Source organism: Saccoglossus kowalevskii, chromosome 6 (assembly GCF_978046115.1).
Source record: "Saccoglossus kowalevskii chromosome 6, keSacKowa6.1, whole genome shotgun sequence".
Lineage (NCBI taxonomy): Eukaryota > Metazoa > Hemichordata > Enteropneusta > Harrimaniidae > Saccoglossus > Saccoglossus kowalevskii.
The window spans coordinates 20,056,764-20,084,323 of NC_140646.1; the positions used below are offsets into that span (position 1 = coordinate 20,056,764).

The 27,560-nt window shown below is 33.5% G+C and overlaps 1 protein-coding gene across 1 annotated transcript; it reads left to right on the forward strand.

Annotated features, from left to right (window-relative positions):
* Nucleotides 1–160: 160 nt before the first annotated feature.
* On the forward strand, nucleotides 161–27,560 carry LOC102805650 (protein FAN-like). Its single transcript, XM_085500787.1, has 25 exons — nucleotides 161–263; nucleotides 390–488; nucleotides 1,438–1,516; nucleotides 1,766–1,821; nucleotides 3,217–3,310; nucleotides 4,173–4,286; nucleotides 7,685–7,870; nucleotides 8,022–8,093; nucleotides 8,545–8,653; nucleotides 10,517–10,610; nucleotides 11,665–11,827; nucleotides 12,095–12,249; nucleotides 13,224–13,399; nucleotides 13,698–13,829; nucleotides 14,629–14,671; nucleotides 15,185–15,360; nucleotides 16,166–16,283; nucleotides 17,039–17,097; nucleotides 18,451–18,586; nucleotides 19,143–19,266; nucleotides 20,367–20,447; nucleotides 21,076–21,226; nucleotides 21,853–21,955; nucleotides 22,875–22,984; nucleotides 27,371–27,560. Exons 1-25 carry the CDS (start codon nucleotides 193–195, stop codon nucleotides 27,457–27,459), a joined length of 2,790 nt encoding a protein of 929 aa, XP_085356913.1. The 5' UTR covers nucleotides 161–192; the 3' UTR covers nucleotides 27,460–27,560.

The window sequence follows — 27,560 nt, forward strand, 5'->3', positions numbered from 1 at the left end:
ACAAACCCTCACACCCAAAACTAGTCTGGTCCCCGCCCCAATTTCAACGCTGAGGGCGGTTAAGAAAATAACCCCAAACTAACGCAATTTCGAAGAGGGCGCTCTTCTTTCACCTTTGACTCTTGACCCACACTTGTCCCATTGACACGCAGATCGCCGCAAACCAACCGACTGTGCTGAATAGCGCCACCTATGTTGACACAATGTTGTCGTCCGCACAAATCAAAAATGGCGTTCACTCACAACTTGTCTCAGGCTGAAAGGTAAAGAGTGTTAGTAGTTTCTCTTTATAAAAACTACGGTTAGTTATAATATTTCTAATAAATCGACAGAGACAAATTATACACATTGAAGCCAATTTATAACCTAATCTTTCATTTTCTTTGCAGGTTTTCGTTGTTACTATTAGAGCCTGGTGAAATCTATTTTGAAGACTTCAGTGTGTTTTATTACCCTCAGGGACTTCCTGAGGCTGAAGCTATTAAAAGGTATGGAGAATCTATAATAATAATAATAATAATAATAATAATAATAATAATAATAATAATAATAATGTTATTTCTGGAGGTCATCTTGTATTTCTTATGGAAATATAATATCTTGTATGATTTTTTGGCGTAATAATTTATTTTGAGTGCATATCATAACAAAGTGCAGTTCATCTCCTTTTTCGTTCTGTGTACAAAAATTGCAAACTTTAAGTTTCTAAAACATACCCTGATTTTGTCAAGTTTGAGGAACAAAGAAGATAACACCATTGGAATATTCATTGTAGAGAGTACTATACGGTATTTTCTCTATTAGAAACACATCTCTGATAGAAGCACTCGTAAATGGCATTTATTGTATGCTAGCTGGTATGACTTATTTCAAGATGTTATTTTTTGTAACTTATTTTGATCATAGACACTCCTTTGTCATTTATGTGAGCACATATACTACTAATAGTGCAATTATGGTACATCAAAGGCCGGTGGTCGTCATGCCGCATCCTGTTTGATATGGGACTCATAGCGACGTACACAGCATGTGTAAAATACATTGTTTGTTTACATGAAATGAAACCACCAACCTTTTAAACAATTCATGAAAGATTTATCAGTTTTATATCACCCTTTAATAACAAAAATAATTTTATATAAAGAACAAAAATGTTACCGGGATAGTCATTTCAATTTCTTAAATAATTTGTTCCGACCATGTGTGCAATGATATAAAAAAATCTAAATTTTCAGACTTTTAACCAAGTTTAGTGAAAAAAAGAGTGAAATTAAAAAAAAAAAAAAACACATGGCAGAAAAAATGTCATGGAAATCAACCAAGATATATATGCTGCTAGCCAACTTCTTTAAAGAATGATATATACTACATCGAAATTCTGTCACAAATTTCTGTACCGCTTTGAAATCTGTGTATGTTTTTTTTTCAAAATTGCAGAAAAGTACGAGGAAGATTGAAAACATGCTCCAAATCGATTCTTTTTGATCCCCAAGACATGTCATATCCTATTATAAAGGTAAAGACAAAATTGTTTTCTTTGCTAAATATTTTATGAGGGTGTGTTTTTATATCTTATGATACTATTTAGAATACTTGCAAGGAAGCCTTAATCTGAATTCAGTACTCAGATCTAATGTGATTTTCTTCTTGACATTTTAATTTTGACCACCCTACTAGTCCTCTTTGTTTAAAGCTTAGGTCATGGGAAACAAATAAAAAATATGACCACCCTGTTGTCAGTAATGAAAGTTTTCTTTATTTTCAGTTTCCAATGCGGGACACAGTAAGGATCGAAGAATGGAGTGGATCGTTAATGTCAAAGTAAGTTAGTTACACACACAATAAATTTAATTTAATTTTGTAAAAATTGTACAATGATTTTTAGTTATTTTTTTCTGTTCATTGATGGCTAACAATATAAAAATGTGAGATTAATGAGCATTTTGATTCTAATGACTATTATTTCATTCTCTATGTGGCAGACTCAAAGATGAGTTAATGTATAACACTGCTGTTCATGCCTTCACACATGTCTAATATCACGATTGTTTTCTTATTGATATTTTCAAAACTAATTAATTGTCCTTTGAAATAAAATTTAGGATCGTTGTGTTGTTCACGAGAAAAGTACAAATTACTGTGTTTTAATAAGCTATTTATATATAAATTTGCATAATATTTTTTTGATAATTGTTTAAATATACTCTGTTGCAAGTTTGTTGTTCAAAAGCAAAGCTTATATATATTTTTTTAAATTTATAGTTTGAGTAACTGTTCGAAGAAAAAGTTAAGTAAACAATAACTAGACCACCGATATTTATTTCTGTTCTGGCATTTAAATAAAGCTCCAGGTGTGTCAGGCAAGAAATTTCTTTGGAATTTAAAATAAATCACTGAAAATTTGCAATGAATTATTGTTGATAATGAAAACATTTTTATAGTCTGAATACATTGACCTGAACTCATCTGACCTCTTTCACATTTTATGGCTACATCAGTTTAACATTTTGAGCACCTTGTTATTTCCCGTCAAAACTTTGGTGTAACATTTTGCTCACTCTTATGTATTTTTTCATTTTTAATGTTGAATCAAATTGACGTAATATCCCATCAGTGATAGATATTGATGTATAATTTTGAAAAATGAAGAACAAATTTTGTTAGGTTGAATAACAGATGACAAAAGTCAACTTCACCATTTGGCGAAAAATAAGAAACAGAAAATTTAGGTAAAAATGTTGGAGCAAAATTTTTTTTTTTTTAGTAATATGTTGGTGAATTTTGTTTCCTGCCAATATATCACCTATCCTTTCATGTTCCAATGAGAATTGAATTGATACTATTGTTAAGGCCTATAACAATAATATAATAACAAACTTGACAATGGAGCACTGTTGTCAACTTTTGACACCATCAACAAAATCATTTTATGCAGCCCACATGAAATGTTAATAAAAATTGAGAGAACTTTTGATCAAAAACTAAAAGCATCTGAAACTTTATGATCTGAAATTATGATAAAATTTAGTACTTTACTAAATATGAAAATATATGTCCTGAATTTTGCAAGGGAAAAATATCTGGCACCCAAAGGTTAATAAATTCACGCAATCATGAAAGAGTGTTCAAGGTAGATTCAAGGTACCGATACAACAAGAAATACTACCAGGTATCATATTACAGGTGTATAATTTGTGAAATATTTTACATTCCTAGGATTGGTAACCAAGGCAACATAGTAATGATAGAGAGTAATCAAATTATTCAAATGAAAGAAACTAATATTATTGCTTCTTATAAATTTCTGAAGGTCAGTATAAAATGTGTCTGTATGCAATATGCAATTGCTATGTTTACATGACAGCATTCTATCCAATCCAAACTACTGCTCCACCCATCAATTAACAGGAGATTATCTCCAATGCATCTACACGGTTGGATCGAATGAGAGCTGAGATCTGCCAGAGTTCAATTCAGTTTGTTCATAGCCGAACGGAACAGTGCACTTAATTACTGCTCTTATTTTTGCAATCATGGGTGCTACCTTTCGTTCATCCTAGTACAATTTGCACAGTGTGTTAACATACACGTAGTAGTCATTGGTGGGATTTCGGATTTGATCATTGGACCCTGATGTGTTTACACGGTCAGAACTGTGTCAGAGCCAAATCATGTCAGAGCTCAACACAGGGCCAAACTTGGCGCGAGCTGTACACATATACACAAATTTTTGCTGGCTTTATCCGTGGGGCTCTGATAAAATGTGCTCGTGTAAACACAGCAATTATGTACTCTTGTCACTAAAACATGCACAACTGCCCTATATATTGTGTATTTTAGGTAATCCCTTAGATGCTTGTTTTAAATAAACTACCATATGGTAACTACAATTACCTGTTTCTGGGGCTGTTAGATGTCTTCTCTCCTGCATGTTTGTACAGTCATTAAAGCAACACTGTCAGTAGATGTTTTCACATCAGGAAAGACGGCTAAATTTTAGGCCAGCCAAACTTTTGTGTACGAACAGGAGCCGAAATATTTAGGCCAGCTTAAATGAGGCACACCTGGGAATGGGTGCCAGAGCTGGCCAGACCTAATTTTAATATACTGTATGTATACTATGTACATGTAATTACATTTATCAGTTTTTTTGTTGTTTTTTTATTCAACAGCAACATGGTCAATATTTATTTTCTTTAAACTACGTCTCTAGTGAAGATGTTGTACCACAAATGTGTCAGTTACTACGAGCATCCACCCTCACATTGGCAGATCAAAACTCAATGGTAAGTATCCAATGAAGACATTGTAACACAAATGTGTCAGTTACTATGGGCATCCACCCTCACATTGGCAGACCAAAACTCAATGATAAGTATCCAAAGAGGACATTGTACCATAAATATGTCAGTTACTACGGGCATCTCCCCTCACATTGGCAGACCAAAACTCAATGGTAAGTATCCAAAGAGGACATTGTACCATAAATATGTCAGTTACTACGGGCATCCCCTCTCCGATTGGCAGATCAAAGCTAAATGGTAAGTCATTGTATCACAAATGTGTCAGTTACTATGGGCATCCACCCTCACATTGGCAGACCAAAACTCAATGGTATGTACCCAATGAAGTCATTGTACCACAAATATGTCAGTTTAATACTATGGGCATCCAGCCTCACATTGGCAGACCAAAACTCAATGGTAAGTCATTGTATCACAAATGTGTCAGTTACTATGGGCATCCCCCCTCACATTGGCAGACCAAAACTCAATGGTAAGTATCCAAAGAGGACATTGTACCATAAATATGTCAGTTACTACGGGCATCTCCCCTCACATTGGCAGACCAAAACTCAATGATAAGTATCCAAAGAGGACATTGTACCATAAATATGTCAGTTACTACGGGCATCTCCCCTCACATTGGCAGACCAAAACTCAATGATAAGTATCCAAAGAGGACATTGTACCATAAATATGTCAGTTACCCGGTACTACAGGCATCTCCCCTCACATTGGCAGACCAAAACTCAATGATAAGTATCCAAAGAGGACATTGTACCATAAATATGTCAGTTACTACGGGCATCTCCCCTCACATTGGCAGACCAAAACTCAATGATAAGTATCCAAAGAGGACATTGTACCATAAACATGTCAGTTACTACGGGCATCTCCTCTCACATTGGCAGACCAAAACTCAATGATAAGTATCCAAAGAGGACATTGTACCATAAATATGTCAGTTACTACGGGCATCTCCCCTCACATTGGCAAACCAAAACTCAATGATAAGTATCCAAAGAGGACATTGTACCATAAATATGTCAGTTACTACGGGCATCTCCTCTCACATTGGCAGATCAAAACTAAACAGTAAGTATCCAATGAAGTCATTGTATCACAAATATGTCAGTTACTACAGGCATCCACCCTCACATTGGCAGACCAAAACTCAATGATAAGTATCCAAAGAGGACATTGTACCATAAATATGTCAGTTACTACGGGCATCTCCCCTCACATTGGCAGATCAAAACATAAACGATAAGTATCCAATGAAGACATTGTACCATAAATATGTCAGTTACTACGGGCATCTCCTCTCACATTGGCAGATCAAAACTAAACAGTAAGTATCCAATGAAGTCATTGTATCACAAATATGTCAGTTACTACAGGCATCCACCCTCACATTGGCAGACCAAAACTCAATGATAAGTATCCAAAGAGGACCTTGTAACACAAATGTGTCAGTTACTACAGCATCCACCCTCACATTGGCAGATCAAAACTAAATGGTAAGTATCCAATGAAGACATTGTACCATAAATATGTCAGTTACTACGGGCATTCCCCCTCACATTGGCAGATCAAAACTTAAACGGTAAGTATCCAATGAAGTCATTGTATCACAAATGTGTCAGTTACTACGGGCATCCCCCCTCCGATTGGCAGATCAAAACTAAACCGTAAGTATCCAATGAAGTCATTGTATCACAAATATGTCAGTTACTACGGGCATCCACTCTCACATTGGCAGATAAAAACTCAATGGTAAGTATCCAATGAAGACATTGTACCATAAATATGTCAGTTACTACGGGCATCTCCCCTCACATTGGCAGATCAAAACTAAATGGTAAGTCTTTGTATCACAAAAGGTGCAGTTACTACAGGCATCCACCCTCACATTGGCAGACCAAAACTCAATGGTATGTATCCAAAGAAGACATTGTACCACAAATATGTCAGTTTATTACCATGGGCATCCAGCCTCACATTGGCAGACTAAAACTCAATGGTAAGTCATTGTAACACAAATGTGTCAGTTACTCTGGGCATCCCCCTCCGATTGGCAGACCAAAACTCAATGGTAAGTATCCAATGAAGACATTATACCACAAATGTGTCAGTTACTACGGGCATCTCCCCTCACATTGGCAGATCAAAACTTAAACGGTAAGTATCCAAAGAAGACATTGTACCACAAATATGTCAGTTTAATACTATGGGCATCCAGCCTCACATTGGCAGATCAAAACTCAATGGTAAGTCATTGTATCACAAATGTGTCAGTTACTACGGGCATCCACACTCACATTGGCAGACCAAAACTCAATGGTAAGTATCCAATGAAGACATTATACCACAAATGTGTCAGTTACTACGGGCATCTCCCCTCACATTGGCAGATCAAAAATTAAACGGTAAGTATCCAAAGAAGACATTGTACCATAAATATGTCAGTTACTATGGGCATCCACCCTCACATTGGCAGACCAAAACTCAATGATAAGTATCCAAAGAAGACATTGTACCATAAATATGTCAGTTACTACGGGCATCCCCCCTCCGATTGGCAGACCAAAACTCAATGGTAAGTATCCAAAGAAGACATTGTACCATAAATATGTCAGTTACTATGGGCATCCCCCCTCCGATTGGCAGACCAGAACTCAATGGTAAGTATCCAATGAACGCATTGTACCATAAATATGTCAGTTACTACGGGCATCCCCCCCTCACATTGGCAGATCAAAACTTAAACGGTAAGTATCCAATGAAGTCATTGTATCACAAATGTGTCAGTTACTATGGGCATCCCCCCTCCGATTGGCAGACCAGAACTCAATGGTAAGTATCCAATGAAGACATTGTAACACAAATGTGTCAGTTACTATGGGCATCCACCCTCACATTGGCAGACCAAAACTCAATGGTAAGTATCCAATGAAGACATTGTAACACAAATGTGTCAGTTACTATGGGCATCCACCCTCACATTGGCAGACCAAAACTCAATGGTAAGTATCCAATGAAGACATTGTAACACAAATGTGTCAGTTACTATGGGCATCCACCCTCACATTGGCAGACCAAAACTCAATGGTAAGTATCCAATGAAGACATTGTAACACAAATGTGTCAGTTACTATGAGCATCCACCCTCACATTGGCAGACCAAAACTCAATGGTAAGTATCCAATGAAGACATTGTAACACAAATGTGTCTAATATCTCAAATGTAGCCAATGAAAACATTGTACCACAAATATGCATCCATCCTCACATTGTATACTCTGTGCAACAAGTTTCAATGTTGTGTAACTCAAAGGTAAGCCAAGCAATTTATGAATTACCATGTTGTTATCTTAATAGACGTTATTTTCCATTTTCAGATTGCAACCATTGTTCAATCAAGACAAGCCAGGGTTAGTTTCAACACCAGCTGGCTGGAGAATCTCTATGAACAGATTGTCATGGAAACCATGGGAGATAGGATAACACCGTTAGTAACCAACCCTGGTAGGATAATGCTGACTTCATCAAGGTTGTATTTCCAGCCATTCAATAATGTAGAACCAGTAAGTAGACCTGTATTAGATTACAGTGTACCATGATGACTATTGAGCGTATTGTTTTCTCAGCAATTAAATCCAAATGTATATATTTATTAAAACTAATTGCTTGCTTGTGCTCTTGCTGAGTTTGTTTGTACTCGCTTGTACCTTCCAGGTCCCTGTTATGAAAATAAAATTGTCTGACATAAAGAGAGTAGTGAAGAGAAGATATTTACTTCGACAAGTGGTAGGTGTTCTTGTTTTTTATCAAACTACAGAAAATGTTATATTTACTTGTACCGAGTGTATTGTATTAATGAACCTTTAGATAAGCTCCACTACTATTGTGGCACCATTGAAATATTTCCCTAAATTTCATGATTCCTTAGAAAATCCTGATATTTTGTAGTAGTGAAAATTTCTCTGGGGTCTCACAGCCCGGAGTGTCATTAACTTTTGAAAAATGTTGTCTTCACGAATACCATAAAATCATTAAATTGTCATAATTCTTAACAGAAAAAATGAAGCAATTTACAGTATACAAGACTTGGTTGTCTACTTGGCATTACCATGTGTAATGTCAAAAATACCAAAAATAAGTTAATGCCAAGTGTGATGAGATCAGGACATTTTATATTCTCGATATGCATATATTTGTATATAAGACGTTACTTAATTTTTATTTTTTACTTATGCAGGGATTGGAAATATTTTGCTCAGAAGAATCCATGTATTCTGATATGTTTGTAGTATTAAAGAATCCTGTAGATAGAGAACAGTTATATATCAGTATATTACAACAACAAGGTATGTACTTGTGATATGTTTGTAATATTAAAGAATCCTGTAGATAGAGAACAGTTATATATCAGTATATTACAACAACAAGGTATGTACTTGTGATATGTTTGTAGTATTAAAGAATCCTGTAGATAGAGAACAGTTATATATCAGTATATTACAACAACAAGGTATGTACTTGTGATATGTTTGTAATATTAAAGAATCCTGTAGATAGAGAACAGTTATATATCAGTATATTACAACAACAAGGTATGTACTTGTGATATGTTTGTAATATTAAAGAATCCTGTAGATAGAGAACAGTTATATATCAGTATATTACAATAACAAGGTATGTACTTGTGATATGTTTGTAATATTAAAGAATCCTGTAGATAGAGAACAGTTATATATCAGTATATTACAACAACAAGGTATGTACTTGTGATATGTTTGTAATATTAAAGAATCCTGTAGATAGAGAACAGTTATATATCAGTATATTACAACAACAAGGTATGTACTTGTGATATGTTTGTAGTATTAAAGAATCCTGTAGATAGAGAACAGTTATATATCAGTATATTACAACAACAAGGTATGTACTTGTGATATGTTTGTAATATTAAAGAATCCTGTAGATAGAGAACAGTTATATATCAGTATATTACAACAACAAGGTATGTACTTGTGATATGTTTGTAATATTAAAGAATCCTGTAGATAGAGAACAGTTATATATCAGTATATTACAACAACAAGGTATGTACTTGTGATATGTTTGTAATATTAAAGAATCCTGTAGATAGAGAACAGTTATATATCAGTATATTACAATAACAAGGTATGTACTTGTGATATGTTTGTAATATTAAAGAATCCTGTAGATAGAGAACAGTTATATATCAGTATATTACAACAACAAGGTATGTACTTGTGATATGTTTGTAATATTAAAGAATCCTGTAGATAGAGAACAGTTATATATCAGTATATTACAACAACAAGGTATGTACTTGTGATATGTTTGTAATATTAAAGAATCCTGTAGATAGAGAACAGTTATATATCAGTATATTACAACAACAAGGTATGTACTTGTGATATGTTTGTAATATTAAAGAATCCTGTAGATAGAGAACAGTTATATATCAGTATATTACAACAACAAGGTATGTACTTGTGATATGTTTGTAATATTAAAGAATCCTGTAGATAGAGAACAGTTATATATCAGTATATTACAACAACAAGGTATGTACTTGTGATATGTTTGTAATATTAAAGAATCCTGTAGATAGAGAACAGTTATATATCAGTATATTACAACAACAAGGTATGTACTTGTGATATGTTTGTAATATTAAAGAATCCTGTAGATAGAGAACAGTTATATATCAGTATATTACAACAACAAGGTATGTACTTGTGATATGTTTGTAATATTAAAGAATCCTGTAGATAGAGAACAGTTATATATCAGTATATTACAACAACAAGGTATGTACTTGTGATATGTTTGTAATATTAAACGATCTTGTAGAGAACAGTTATGTCTGTCTAGTAAGCACTTTAATTAAATGTTGTGCTATGTGGCTTTTATTGAAAAAAAATATTCAGTGATGAATTGAGTTTTCTGCTTGCATAGGTTCCTTATCTTTCTTCTCTGCAGGATGCCATTGGGATTTGGGGATTTTTGAGATAGGGATTTTGATGTTTCAGATATTTTTCATAAAACACCAATGATGGATATTTTCTGTATTTACAGAAGAGCTCTGCAGTTTAACTTTGATTTCCCTTGGACAAGAAACAAAACATTCTTTTTTTTTTGCATTCTAGTACCAAACTGTTACAGTGATATCATGTTTCTCTTTTTGCTATTGGCAGATGTCAGTGTGCAAGAGTCAGGTCCAGAGAATATCACACTGAAGTGGCAGAATGGTGTGATATCAAACTTTGAATATCTCATGTACCTCAATAGGTTAGTCATTAACTTAAAACATTTTTTTTTTATCAAGAATTTCTATGTTATTTCTGTAAAAAGCCACATCTTCATTCATTCCAAAACCTACCGGTATTTGCACTCAGGTTCCAATGTTCAAAGTTCCCCAGTACTGTAAATGTATTAATTATTCACTGGGTTTTAATTTCATTATTTCCGCTGATAGGTAAAATCCGCTAAATTAATATTTTTAAAGTACGTGTATGTAACCAACATTAAATGCGTTTCAGGTTTCCTCTTGTTAGCATTGGACGCAGACAAACTATATTTGTCATTGGCATTTTGGGTTGTTATTTTTTGTTAAATTATTACTACAAGTTAAGAAAAGATGTATAATAATAAGGGTATCATGAGGATACCACAAAGTATCCACTCAGGCAGTACAGGATCCATATCAATGTCTGCTATGCATCAGTTGATACAGTCTCTGTACTGACACGCAAGCAGTGAGTGTAACTTCACATTTTAGGAAAATTTATATTGGAATGTGAAAAACATGAAAGTTGGAGGCAATGCAATCCCTTATGATTAAAATTAAATTAAAAGGTTAAGGCGAAATGAAATTACAAAAAAAAATGAGTTCTTTTTGTTGTGACTGCTGGTCTTAAGGATATATAAAATTGTATGTGCTTGTTGTCGATGTCTGAAGTCGCAAACAAAAATGTGTCCCCTGATTTTCATTTGTTATTTACACTTTCTTTGTATTTTAAAATGAAAATTTCATGTTACCAAATCAAAATGTCCCTAACTGTAGTTGTTTTTTTTCAAGATCACTATATCACATAGCTATCCCTGTGTATCAGTGATACTTCATATTAAATTTAGAGGTCACACTGAAGTAGACGCTCTGGATGTTTTTAATTGGGGGTCGATGTGTCACATCGCATCAACATGCCCCGGTACTAGTATAAAACTTGGTCTTTCATACAGATATACAATCTCTAACACATAGACTTCTATAGGAAGCAAATAATTAATAGATTAATTTATAAAAATTCTTGTAATTACTGTTTGTATTTTCTTCTTCTTGCAGTCTTGCAGATCGTAGTTTTATGGATTTAACCCAGTATCCAGTGTTCCCGTGGGTTATTAGTGATTACACTAGTCAAGAATTAGATCTGACAAAACCAGATTCATTTCGGGATCTTAGTAAACCCGTTGGCGCTCTTTTTGAAGATAGAATTCAGAGGTTAAAGGTTACTATACATTATATTGTTTATATTATACAAATGGCATGAGTATTCAAATTGAAAAATTGTTTTAAATTATTAATTATTAAAATTATTAAGTTTGTAAATATTGTAAAACTAGTTAGAAAGAAAAGCATTTATATGGTTAAAGAGGTAAGAAGTTGTTGTCACTTTTATATCAAAAATATGAAATACTATGATTTGTTTTGGAAACGAAATATGGCGTAAAGATTTCTTATGATTTAAGTTGATTGAATTCATTAATTTTCACAGGAGCGTTTTCACGAGATGCCGGAGCCGAAGTTTTTATATGGTTCTCATTACTCAACACCAGGTTTTGTTTTATTTTATCTGGTGCGTGTGGCACCGGAATATATGTTGTGTTTGCAAGGCGGAAAATTTGATCACGCTGATAGAATGTTTAATAGGTTAGTATAGATTATTGTGATAACAGAACCATGCATTGAATTCAAACGCATATGCGAATAGTGAGTATTAATTTAAGAATTAAGTTTGAGAATTAGTTTGTACCGTAAAATCTGCATCCCTAATAGAAGTCGCACTTATTTGTTTTGAACAATTGAGAACCAAAAATAGAAACGGCATCCATTCTGTTTCATTGTACCATTTTAATAGAAGCTGAGGCTTGAGTACTTGTTTATACATATGTATGTGGTTGTGATGAGATGAGATGAAATGATGAGGACTTAAATAGTATAATCTAAATCTTAATTGAAATAAATTCTAATGAAATAATAATTGTTATTTTATACTACTCAAGATTGTATTTTCGGCGAAATTTTGTTTCTGAAGTAATCAGTTATGGTATTTCTATAAAAATATTCTTGTCAAAACGCGAATACCACCAAGCAGTTCTGTGAATATTGTTGTGATTAAGAATCTTAGGGTGTAATCAAGTCACAAATCTTTTGGAATTCAGTGTTCGATGATCAAAAAAGACCTATATTATAAATTTAAATATTCAATGTGAAGCATTTTTCATTAATGTTATTCTGAGATTCAATCCCAATTTGTTCTTGTATAGCCATCAAGCTTTCAAATTTATAGGACGACTTTTTTTCTCAAATATGTTACAACGTACCACTGCATTCGAATGAATTTCAGTTAACACACAATACATACTTCCTAGTTTTGCATGCACTGAGCAGAGTTTGAATCAGCAATGCATGATGGGGGTTTATGATTATTACATTACTCAGGATTGAATGGGATTGAAGTTTTGCCAACAATACAACTTTAAGGACTTATTTGTTTTTCTTAAAATAATATGATAAATTATGGCTTCCCACTGTTCATATTTCATATCAGAACTACTGTAACTCCTTTGGTATAAAATTTACCCATGATGCCCATGTGTTTCTCACTTTCACTTTCTTTATAGTATTCAAGAGACGTGGCACAATGTTCTGACTGGTGCAACTGATTTCAAGGAACTTATACCGGAATTTTACCAGGAATCGGAATCAGACTTCCTACTCAATAGACAAATGTTAGATTTGGGAATCAGGCAAGATGAGGTTAAGTTGAACAATGTGGAATTACCGCCATGGGCAAAAGGTTTGTGAGTTTTCTAGTTTGTGCATCACTCTGACTATCTCGTATATGGTTTTATTATTCACATTGCTCATTAATCGCACATGTTATCGCATTTGTGTCCTGCATTTATTGTTATTGTACTGCGTATGTATCACTTTGTTTGTCATTTGGGTCACACATTTATAACTTTTGCACCACTCATATTTTCTGTTAGTAATTCACGCTTATTCAAACCATATTTCCCAAGACCCCATAAATGCTTTAGGAATGATCTATATTCTCTTATGAATTTTAACGCTCTGTTTCGTATTTCATTTAGATTCTGTAGATTTTTGTAGGAAATGCCGAGAAGCTCTAGAAAGTGACTATGTGTCGCATCATTTACATGAATGGATCGATTTAATATTCGGATTTAAACAAAGAGGTATTGAAGCTGAACTTGCTGATAATTGTGAGTAAATTGTGATTTCTTATGAAATTATATTTAAATTATGACAAATTATCTATGAAACTGAGTGATATATACATAACAAGTAACCTAAATATCTCATCCATATATTGAGGCAAGTTTTAGTTAAATTTAAGCGTAGAAATAATCAAGGCTCTTATTGGCATAGTCACGATTTCTGTGTGCACTTTAGTCCAGGCAGTGACCATTTTTTTGGTTTCATTTATTTGTTTACCTTGCCCTATTGTAGATTGAGGGAGAATTGATTCAAGGTAATCCTATCTTTGTGTAAGTTACTCTGGAAAATTCTTCAATACAAGTTAAATGACCACCAGTCTGCCATTTTGAATCTAATCTGTAAAACAAAATGCTGTGCAAAGTCCAATATGATGATCAGCGCCTTTACCAAGTTTGTACAAAATCTGTCCAAGCACAACTACATTCCTATGCTGGAATGAATGAAATGCTTGATTTTGATGTATTTGTAGCGCTAAAATTACCCCCATTCAATCATTTTGAATTCCATGGATGTACAAATTCACATGTTATATGTATGATATGATGTATGATGTGTGTGAAGTTTGAATGAAATTTGTCCATGCATCACTGTGATGGGATGACAGAAATACTAGACGTTGTGTTATTTTAGTCAGACATTGTTTTAATAAATTTCGACAGTAGATCAGAAAATGTTCATATTTTTATTACCTTCTTCTAATTGCTTATATAGTAAACATACAAAAATGATATTTCTTACATGTATGTTAGGCTTATAATTATTTGATTATTTTCCTGTTCACAGTATTTTATTATTTAACTTATGAAGGTGCAATTGACTTGGACAGGTGAGACTTTGAAACTTTGTGAACTACTTGTTTTGTTTTCGATAAAACATTGTTTTTTTTAAAAATGTAATTTTTGTTGTGTTACATGCAAATGTAAAGTATTACCAATATCATGTGTTGTACAGTAAAAGCTGTTTTATTACAAAACGACCAATAAAAACAAATTGCAACCGCTTTTGGCAATTTTTTTCTTTTGTTCTCACCCAAATTTTGTTAAAAAAATCTTAGCTTGTAGCTGTTACCCCCCCCCTCCCAGTATAACATACATTGTAAATAGTGCTCTTATTACACACTAACACATTAAACAAAAAAAATTATGTGTTTCTGAACTTTAACAGCTTCTCTGAACAAAATTGAAATGTGATACATGTATGTTGATATTTAGTGATTCTATTGAAGATACAATGCAATGATATTTTACATAGTTGAGTACTCAGTACTTTCAAGTAATTGCCAGATAGCAAATAATGCCAAGAAAATGTATCATTGTCGCAAATCTTTTTTTTTTCGCAGTATCCAAGATCCAAATGAAAGGGCAGCATTAGAAAATCAGATATTAGAGTTTGGTCAGATACCAAAACAATTATTTACAACACCTCATCCAGTTAGATTTGCCAGTGAAACTCAAAAACTTATATCAAGTGATTTGGTATTAAGCACAGAATATGATAAATCGTACTGCGGAGCAGGTAGGACTGAATATATTCTGCTTTACTATCACCAAGGATGTATAAAATATGATTATTCAAATAATATGATATGCGTTGAACCTTGAAATCACAAGAATAGGCCATTTTTGCAGCAGACGTTTGACCCACGCCATGCACAAGATCTCAAAGTGAATAGAAAATTACCTATTGTCCAATAATCTCAAAATCAGAAGACAGTTGAAATTCTAGAAATAACCAGTACTGTACAAGAAAATAATTAATGAGTCTGTTTATGAACTGTATTGTGTTTTCTCTCTGTCCTGTGTTTGTTCTCAGAACATGCATTATGTGTTATGCCATCTGCAATAAGATGATAACCTAGCTTATTTCAATTCCTACAATCAAACTTTGCCAACAATTGTCCATGGCGTCTGGTCAAAGTTATGCACCTGGAACTCATACAGAGCATGAAATTCCCCCTGGACACCAAAGTTGCATACCCTTATCTTATACTTCTATTACATCATGCTGACTTTGACAAACTGCTTTCACAAAAGTAGGATTTACAATAAAGTTTAGTTGTAATTTGGATACGCTAGAGTCAGGAATATTTGTTTAAAAGATTTATAAAAACTACAGAAAAAATGACAAAAAATTTGATCATGTTTAAAGGGCGGTGGTCATCGCGCAGCGCGTGTTCGAATTTCATGTAAACAAACAATATATTTTACATGTGTTGTGTACTTCGCTAGGAGTCCCATATCGAACAATTATTAGCAGGGCAGATAGATGGCTACACATTGATGACTTTTTAAAATAATTATTATAATATGGCCTGTTGTAGGTGACATACCAGAATGTAGTGAATCACTTGTAGATGGTGTTGCTATGACAACCAGTGCTGGTAACTGGAATGATATGGAGCATCTACATCCTTGCTTTGATCATCGTTTACATAAAGAGTAAGTAAGCTCAACTAAATGATATTATTTGAAAGCGATACTGAATTACAACCAAGGTCAGAATAGCATACATTTCTATTTCTACTGCGAGAATGCTTGTCATGCACATGTACCAAGAGCAATGTGTTATGTTGTGTCAATTGTTGTTGATGCTTTCCACAGTAATTCCTATAAAGTAAGTAAAATCAGAAACCACTATCTTCGAGATGAAACATGGCAGTAAATATTAAACTCAAACACAGTATAGATACCTTGTTATTGCACGTATCTCCAGACTTGCGGCATTCATGCAATGGACACGCTATTCTGTCCTTGGTTGTATTGGTACTCAACATGTAATTTATAGTACTTCAAGTTCTTTTATAAACTTGTTTTCTGAGATGTCCCTGCTGAGCTGAAATATGTATAACTGTTGTGCACTTATATATTGTATTCCTTGTGAAAGTACGCCTCTTACAAAGGTCGTGGATAAAATGGAAATCGATTTTTTTTTTTTAATATGCAAGTCAAGTCATGAAACATCTGTGAACACCTTCAATCATTAAATGGTGGTGACTGTTGTTCCTCATCGGGTTTGGTATGGGCAATGTTATAAATGTGCATATTAAAAATACATTGTTTTTTTTACACTGAATTTGTATGTATGCTGCATAACGACATGGCACTTTATGTGTGAAAATGTCTGGCTTCAACAAGTACAATTTTTACAGTTACTTGTGTTTACAGCATTGTATAATGTTTCTTTTAATTTGCAGTACTGTGTCTTGTGTCAAGCTGTCCGAAGACTGCAAAGTTATAGTATCAGCATCACACGGTATGTTTAACAGTTATGAAAGATATTGAGTATTTCAGGTCCATATGCAATGCTAAATATAGTAATCACTGTACGGATTACATTATAAAGCATATTATTGGTTACTCACAAAGATGTTCAATTCAGAGAAATGAAACATGAACATGAATGATAAAGTTATTTGGTATTGATATTGTAATATAATGTTGAGGGATGTAGGGTAATCCTATAGTTTAATATTCATATTCGATTACGTCATGAGCAGGGTTGTGAGATTGACACCAACATTCAGCTTTTGTACTAATCTGGTAGTATAGACACATTTAAGGTGTATCATGGATATCAAGCAATGTATTGCCAATAATATATCATATCTTTTTAGTCCCCGTTCGGACGCAGTCCGGAAACAGGGACTTATGTTTTGACCTTCGTGCATCCGTGTGTATGTCCGGACATGTATCTTAGACAAGCCTGGACCAATCACAATCAAACTTCACACATACATCATACATAATATTATGCATATGCACATCAATTTGTTTCACGATCTGATTCAAGATGGCCGATTGGTGGCCATTTTTTTGCTAAAAAAATCATCAAAATCAAGCATTTATGGATGGATTTTGTTTAAACTTGGTACATACGTTGGAAATTATGGGACCTTGATGCACATCATTATATTTTTCCGGTCAAATTTAAAATAGCCAACAGGCAGCCATTTTGTTTTAATGAATGCAGTTCTTGTCTCTGCCATGCTTTGATTGATTATGTTTTATATATTCATTGTACATCATGACATAGATATATTGGTTTGACTATCTGATTCAAAATGGCCAAATGGCAGCCATTTTTGTGCTAAAATATCAACAAAAATCAAGCATTTCTGACATCCCAGAACTGGATCTTGGCGTTTATGGATGGATTTTGTTCAAACTTGGTACATACATTAGAGATTATGGGTTCCTGATGCACGTCATTTTATTTTTCAGATCGGATTAAAATGGCTGACTGGCGGCCGTTTTGTTTAAATGAATGTGCTTCTACAGCCATATATGATATGCTTTGACTGATTATGTTCAAATTTTATATATTCGTTTTACATCATGTTATGGTCGACTGGTGGCCATTTTGTTTTAATTAATGCTGTTCCAGAGCAATATTTCTCAATATTGACAAGTACTCGTTTGACGATCAGATACAAGATGTCAACCATTTTAATGTTAAAAAATCATCATAATCTTCTGGATCCATACTTCTGACATGTTTATGTTCCAACTATATTACTATAAACAAAATTACATATCTTAAATTTGATAACTAACAGGGACTATGTCATGCTTGGCTTGTTTTATATTGTACTATTCTATTTTTCAGATACAATGTTAAAAATGTACTGCTTGGAAGATCAGAGACAATTGCGAAGTATTAATCTCTCTAATATGGCTATGTCATCACTGTGTATCATGCCTGGTGCTAAGACAATACTTGTAGGATGCTGGGACAACAATCTGTGAGTATGTACCATAAATACGGTAGACTGCCAAACACCTGGCATGGCGATCAGAGAGTATTGATCTGCTTTGTATGCTTGCTTATTATGTAACCATATTTGATTTATCATGGCTAACTGGGCTGGAGTTATATAGAGAAAATAAAAGTGCTTCACAATTTTTTTCTTTAACCGAGCAACTGTATATTGCAGTACATGAGAAAATTATGTATTTTTGGTAACTTTATTTATTGATTAAAACAGCAATAACACTCACATGAAGCTGTTGTGGAATATACACTATACTCAGTACGCACAGTAAAAAAATGTAATGTTCCTCATCAATTTATTTTTCAAAATCTATGCATTTTTCAGTATTTTATTTTATAATTGTAATTGAAGTTAATTTTTTGTTTGTTGTTGTTGTTTTGGAAATTATGACCAGAGCCTAAAAAAATGTTTATTTGACATGCTCAATTGATGACATGAAACATACTTTACTGCGTCTTACTGTAATACTTTATGATACTATGAGAGTATCCATTCAGTTGCATTCATTTGTATTTGTGTCTTCCAGATATCTTTACTCCATAGAGTATGGCAGAGTAATAGACACTATCATGGCACATGATGATGCAGTTTCCAGTATATATTGGGATAATGGTATCTTAGTAACCGCATCTTGGGATTCTACCATCAAGGTAAATTTATACTAGATGTATTTGTATTCATAAACTTATTTTCGATTCAATAACAATATTCTTTGTGGTGATACTTCACATTTAATATTTTGCCAACAAAAAATTGTTAATATGTATTTTTAATCTCTAACTTCTTGTTACTGTTGGTCCACATAGACTTTCTTGTTGGCTGCAGGTGTTGATCAACATTTTTGGGGAAATATATGGTGAACATTTTGCAGGTTTCTTTTGTAACAACAGTTTTTTTTGGTATCTAAAGAGTTGGCACTTGCACTTTAAAATTCATTGTTGGTTCATTTTATTTGTGTTAACACAAATTCACACTTTCTTAATATAATATAAGGTTATTACGAGATTACCTCAAAGTATGCACAAAGACAGTACAGCTGGATGCGAGGCGTACTGTCTAAGTGCATAATTTGAGGTATTCTCATAATAACCTTATTATTATACATCTTTTTCTTCCAAGGATACATCATGGGAATGCCGAAATCCAAAACGTTTAGAACAGCAAACTTCTTTGTGTGGAGTCCGGTCAAACCGTTTTTGTTTTGTTTTTATTATCAGAGGACACTTTTGCGTGTAATCAATCCATATTTGGAATTCGCATTTTCTAGTATGGTTGGATGAAAATACCCCTGTAAAATACCACAAAATTACGGCACACTGTAACTTATGGCGTTACGGTGACAGATGTATAATAATACGCTATAATACATCATATGAGGGGGGATACCTGTACTCTCACATCAAAATAGTATGTTTTAAAGGGTATATTAATCCATGTAATACCTTTGTGGTACAAAATGAGTAAACACATGATAAGTCATGTGAACATGGTGATAAGCCATGTGACATGGTGATAAGTCATGTGACATCGTGATATATTTATGATAATTTCATGCAAATAGCAATTAAATTAATTTTTTGATGAACACAAATTTTTTTCCAGCTGTTTAGATGCTGTTAGCGTACATGTAACATGAACATTCTTACATTTTACCCAATATATGTTAATTTTGTACCACAAAGGTTATTTTAACTCAGTATTTACATGTATTTTAAAGCAATTTGTTTCTATTTGTCATTATGGTTAAAAGGTATGGAAGTACAATCCCAATAATGGAATAAAGAAAGGTGAATCAGCACAGTGTATCTCAGAATTGGATCATGAAACTGGGGTAGGTCATCTTTTCTCATAATTCTCATTTTTCAGTACGTACTGTATGCACCAGCACAAACACCACTGAGTTTCTGCCTAAGTTTTGTTGATACTGCAAATTCCTGAAAGTTTGCTAAATCATTCCCTGTGATTGGCTAGTTGAAAGTCCAAAGAATAAACTTGGAATAACCGATATGAAAGGAAAATGTCTGTCCTTGTCTTTGTTGCCGTTGTTGTCCCTCATTTTCCTTGCAGTCATGATGACTCAAGCATTTGTTAAAGATTACCTTCAAACGTGGATATCATAGTGATCAGTTTGAAATCATGCCAAAGTTCAATTGCAGCATGATTCACTTGTATATATTTGAAGATATTTGTGAAAGTGTAATTTGAAATTGTCCTTTTCTTGTGGTTGCTATAAGTCAAACAATTTTTATCTAGTCATCCGCATACATTGAAATCTTATCAATCGCTATAAAAAATCATTCAAGTTACATTTCATGTGATCAGCATGTATAATTTTTAATATTTATGTAATAATTTGGTTATAATAATTTGACTAAAAACATTTTTGTACACATAGAAATAAATGCAGAAATTATGACCTGTGCATGGCTGAAATTTCCCTTTTTATTTTTTGTATTTAGGTGAATTGTTTAAGTGTCAACTGTGATAATAGTATGATACTATCAGGTACAAAGGATGGTCAAGTGTGTCTATGGGACACTGATATGCAGATATTAATAAGTCAAAAACATGTACATTCTGGTATGGTGAACGATGTCAAGTTCAGTCCAGGTAAAGTATTTTATACCTTTCATAGGAGTTTAGCCAAATTCATGTTTTGTATCTACTGGGTGTTTATACAGTGCATCATGGTTGGGATTTCTACATTAAATATAAATGGATGGATATGTTTTGAAAATTAGTACCGATTATGAGATTTATATTACTGATACTATTTTCGTTCATGCCTTTTGGCAAAATGTTCAGATCTGATGAACTATACACTGTACTTTAAATGGAACAACTCAAATTTTGTCTTTTCCATAAAAATTCAGACTTTGAATGATATATTTTATTCTGCCAACTTTTGCATATTTTTATTTTTTTTGGTAATTTTGGACTAAATTGATATGATTTTCCAATGAGTAACTTGCACTTGGTTTTAATAGTGGGTTAAGAAAATGACATAGAATTTTCAGTTTAGCCAAAAACTTTAATACATAGAATTTGAATGTGCATGGGAATATATATTCAACACAGACAGTAATTTAAAAATTATAATATCCCAGAAATAAAATTAATTGCTTGAAAAACAAGTTCGTCTTGATTTATTTCATTGTGGTTTTCATCAAGTATACAGTGGCAAAAAGCTTTCTTCATTAATTTGGATCCATTGATGTACATATTGTTTTGTGTAGATGGACAGCGTGTGTTGTCATGTGGTGAGGATCACTTCATGAGAGTTATGGATGTCCACAGTGGTACGGAAGTCTATGCTAAAGATGCTGGAGAGGAACTCAGGTAAGATCTCATCTTTTGAAAGGAAGTGGCAGGTATGTAATGGCAATCTTGAGCTTCTACCTGAGCTTGCTCAGAGTCAACCTGAGCTCCACCCTGAGCTTCAACTTGTGCTTAGGAAATTATTTACAGCAGAAGCTCAAAACGAAGTTGGAGCACTGACACTGAGCTCCAACTAGAGTGTCTAAGATCAAATCAGCTGGTTTGAAGTCACCCATTGAAGCAAACAAAAGAAACATACTTGCCAGTGAAATCATACACAAGTCTCTTCTTAAAAAAAAATTGGAACTCACCAGCCAAACATTGCGCGGTGTGCAAATTGAAGTCTCCCATTGGATGGGAGAATTAATTGATGTCAGTGAAAATGGCAACAAAATGTGAGCGTCCAGTAATGATATTGAATACCATCTGGACGTAGAAGACAAAATGAGAAATATTTTATCCCGGTATTTTTCAAGAGTGGAAAGCCGTTAGAATAAACATGAAAGGGGACCCCCTACTATCTTTCATGAAAACATGGGCACAGTGCCACTCTGAGCTTTAACTTGAGCTTGGAATATTGTTTACAGCAGATCAAAGCTTGAAACGAAGTTGGGTCGCAGTGGCCACTGTGACATGCTGTGTTCAATATGGGTCCCATACTGAACACTGAGAGCATTAAGAATGTTGTTCAGTTTACAGAGGTGTTCAGATTATGGAGGTTTAAGGCACATACAGGTTTCCTTTTATCAGTTGTAGCATGACTGTGCTTGGTTGATATCTCTATTAAATGGCAAATATCTAACTTCTCAACTTCAGTTTTTAAAATCCTACTGTTACACACACAAAAATCAAACTTCTTAATAATGTGAACTCAACAGGTTCTGAACCATTCACTTGTTTTCTTATTAAAACTATAATAATGTAATTGTTTGTGTTGTAGATGTCTGTCATGGGATGGCAGTGTGGTGCTAGCAGGTATGCAATCTGGATACCTTCTCATATGGGACTTTGCTAGAGTCAAGGTATTAAACAAGGTTAAAGGTCATGATGGTGAGTAAATAGCAGAACAAATGATATTGTGATTTGTGAGTTTAATCTTTTCGCCAGACTTCATCGCCCAAATTTTTATGCACTTTTTTTCTTAGTCTTCAATATTTCTGGAAATGAACCTAATTTTTAAAATTTTAGTCAATTTTCATTTTTTTCTCAAAAAATTTGGCTATTTTTGTGTCAGTCTGCAGAAGGAAAGAGCAGATTTATAAACAGGACTAATTTTTGAATTTGTGATGAAAAGAGAAAACTGGTTATAAAAAAGTTAATCTTACTACATGACTTATTAAAGCACCTACTAACATAAAACTATTATGCTAATTAAATAGTGAAATAAGTGAACCTCAATCTTCAAGGTTCCAAACTTTCCAATGAAACCACTTGGCTTCCCACATTAATAAATAATAAAAATCTCTTCTGTTACATTTTTTTTTTTATGAATATGAATTTCTTCACCATAATTCAATAATGTTACCTGTTTTGTTGTAATTTTATACGGTACATGTCACATTACAATATTTTTACCCATGTAATACCGTATTTATCTGGGTATAAGCCCAGGGTCCTGAACATGGAAAATCGGCAAAAAGAAGGGGTGGGCGTTTGTCCGGATATCCCCGGCAAAAAAAACCAAAAAATCGCAAAAATTGGCAACACGCAGATCAAACTGCGACAGGGAGAAAAACGACGAATAAAAACATGCAACAACAATAAATGAACAATATGCAGCATTAGAAGTGTAACAAGAAATAATTTATTGCTTAGAATGTGACAAACCAGAAATAATAAAAATCGACAGTGAAGATTCATTTGAATTAGAATATCCCCGTCGACAAACACGCCGCCCCATACGCGTGAATTATTTCCGGTTTCGACAATTACCGGATCAACGGCCATACAAGATCAATAATAATTCACGCAGTAAAATTACGAAAGTTCGTAGTTGTTAGAAAAAAAAAACCTTCTAAGATCTCTGTTTGTACGTTCATTGCTATCTTTGTAAAAGTCAAAACCCTGAAATTCCAAGTCGGCGCCACTGTCGCGATCGAACTAAAATCCTATAGCTTCATCTTGAAGTTTGTCCATGTCGTCCCACACAATTTGGACTTAGCACATTAATTCACGTCTAATCAGAATAAAGAGACAAGAAAAATTGGATCGCGGCAAACGACTCGTACGATGCTTTTGTTTACCGTCTGGCAATCATCTTTGACCTTTAAGCATCCGCTTTACTGATTGGCTTAGAATGACATGACTACTAGTGTTTCGTCATAGAGGTAAATTCAACATCGCTTTCTTATCAGACTAGGCGTTCGTTCATGGTGAAAGTTACCATTCAGCAAGTTATATGGTTATCGCGGTGGGCTTGAAATAGGAAGATTCTTTTTCAATGACAGAAGAATAATTTCTATGAAATGCAATAGCTGTGGTGAAAGATGGTAAAAAAAGTTGGCAGTCTTCGGCATGACATTGCAAAATTGCTGGCCCCAGTTATGGATTCGCAAATATTTATAAAGCCAAAACAACATGCTTTAAACCACTCTCCCAGGTACGGGCTGCTACAATATTGCAACATTGGTTTCATTGTCGGCCACGCTAACTACTTAAACAGTGGTGAACGCGCTGCTCTATTTATGTCACAGCTATTTCGCGTTCACTCCTCGTTATACGCAATTGACATTTATTTTTCAAATTTTGTTATCAGAATCAAAACAAACTGCAAGAAGTACACTGTTAATACAACGAACAAAAATAGGTTTTTGTTTTTTGACTCCTGTGTGCGAAGCACAAAAGGGAGTCTTTGCAGTTACCCTGTCTGTCTGTATGTCTGTATGTCTGTATGTACATGTATGTATGTATGTATGTATGTCACTTTTTTTGTTCCACCGTTATCTCAAGAACCACTAATCAAATTTTGATGAAACTTGGTACATAGATGCTCTGGGATAATGCGCAGAGTTGATTAGGTGTTGGTAAAAATCTATGAATATTAATTACCTAATTTGCATGATAATTAGCTGATTTTTAGCTGTCCCAAGACTGTTCCACTGATATCTGAAGAACCACTCATTGGATTTTGATGAAATTTGGCACATGGATGTTCTGAACTAGTGCGCAGATTTGATTAGTTTTGGGTAAAAATCTATGAATATTAATTACCTAATTTGCATGATAATTAGCTGATTTTAAGCTGTTCTATGACTTTTCCACTGATTTTTGAAGAACCACTCATTGGATTTCAATGAAACTTGGCACATGGATGCTCTGAACTAATGCACAGATTTGATTAGTTTTTGGTAAAAATCTGTTAATATTATTAATTACCTAATTTACATAATGATTAATCAATTTTCAGCTTTTCCACTGATATCTCAAGTACTAATCATAACATTTCAATAAAACTTGGTACATAGGTGTCCTATGACACTGCACAGACCTGATGGTTTTTAGGGTAATATCAGTACATAATAATTACCTAATTTGCATAATTAATTAACTTTAGCTTTTGATATTTTGAGTAGTAATGATCATGTTTCAATGAAACTTGGTAATAGTTACTTGAGGACTGTGCAGAGACCTAATTAGTTTTTTGGTAAATATTTGTGCATATTAATCACCTTATTAGCATAATTAGTTAATTTTCAGCTTTTCACCTGATATCTCAAGTACTAATCATCACATTTCAATGAGACTTGCGACATAGATATTCTAGGACTATGCAGAGACCTGATTAATTTTGAGATAAAAAATTGTGCCTATTAATTACCTAATTTGTATAATTAGTTAATTTTTTGCTGTTCTATGGCTGTTGCACTGATGTCTAAAAACCACTCATTGGATTTCAATGAAACTTTTAAAGAGTACCCATCACATTTCAATGAACCTAAGACTATGCACCATATTAGTTTTTGGTAAATAGTTATGCTTCTTAATCACCTAATTAACATAATTAATTAATACTAATATCTCAAGTATTGATCATCACATTTGAATAAAACTTGGTACATAAATGCTCTAAGACAATAGACAGCCTGATTAATTTTGGGTTAAAATCTGTTCATATTAATTCTCTAATTAGCATAATAATTAATATTTTTTTGGTTCTAATCACATTCCAATGAAACTTGGTACATTGTGCAGACCTTATTAGTTTTACACCTAAATCTGTTCATATTAGTTACCTTATTTGCATAATTAGTTTTCAGCTATTCCATCAATATCTCAAGTATAAGTAATTTTGAATTAATTTTTAATGTGTCTCCAAAACTCTCAGCACACGGGAGTTCTTTCTAAGCTTTCTTTGATTTATTTTATTTTATTACAGGTGTAGAAAAAACACCCCTGGGCGTTTGCTAGGATATGACCTCAACTCCTTTATTTTATCAAAAGTGGGGGGTGGGCGTTTGTCTGGGCATGGGCTTTTAGCCAAATAAATATGGTATAACAATCAACCATTTGAAATCACGGGGGTTGGGGGTTGGAGGAGGTGTTAGAAAAAAAAATATTGCAACCTTGACATGCTAGATGAAACAAAAACAAAAATGTTGATATATTCAAGAAAAAAAAAATGTACAGATCAGACACTATGAAAACAAAAAAAACAAAAAAAGGGTTGGCCCCTTAAAGACCATTAGTGATGTTTCAAAGAATTCTGTGGTCTTCATTTATTTCATATATCATATTTCCTCTTATTAGAAGCACATGGCCAGTAGAAGTGCACAAAAACCAACAATTGCATTTATTGTATGATTTTCTTTTACCATATAAACACACCTCTGTCATTTATATAAGTGTACGTGCTACTTACTAAAAGAGCATAGAGCAATATGGTTGGCATTATTAGATTTCTTGAGATGTGCTTGATAAAATCCATTGACACACACATCTCTACACCACATTTCTACCTGATCATACAAGTCATAAATCAATATGGACATTATCATACAAATTATACAACATTTAGAAAAAATTTGATGCTATTTCATCTAAATGACCAAATCAGTCAAGTTATTTAATAACCATGCTTTGTAATAATAATAATTGTTTATTACATCTTTAGAAATATACATTTCTTTCAGTATATAGCAATACAAAAAAATAAAATAAAATATTAAAAGTTAGTAAGAAGAATTTAAAAAAGTAAATAGATTATACATGTAATATTAGTTCAAATCACATGTTTTTTGTGCGTTGTTGGAATGCCATGAAGATAAATTGTGCAACGTGCTTAATTGAGGTTTTGTCTTTTATTTTCATTATTAGTTGTAATTTCTTTTAGGAATATTATATGTGAGAACAAATCTTGCTGTAATGTCATGTATTATGGACAAACTTTTAAGTAAATGTTCTTCATCTTCTACTTTATCTTCATTTTGTATGTATTAGGTGCTATCACAGCTATTGATTGTAGCTGTAATGGTGGTACAGTATTAACTGGAGGGGAAGATAGGAAAGTCATTATGTGGAAGATCTAGACATGGATGATGATGATGATGATAATGATGATGATGATGACAATGACGACGACGCCGCCAACGAAGACGACTACTGGTCATGCGGAACAACTACAAACCAT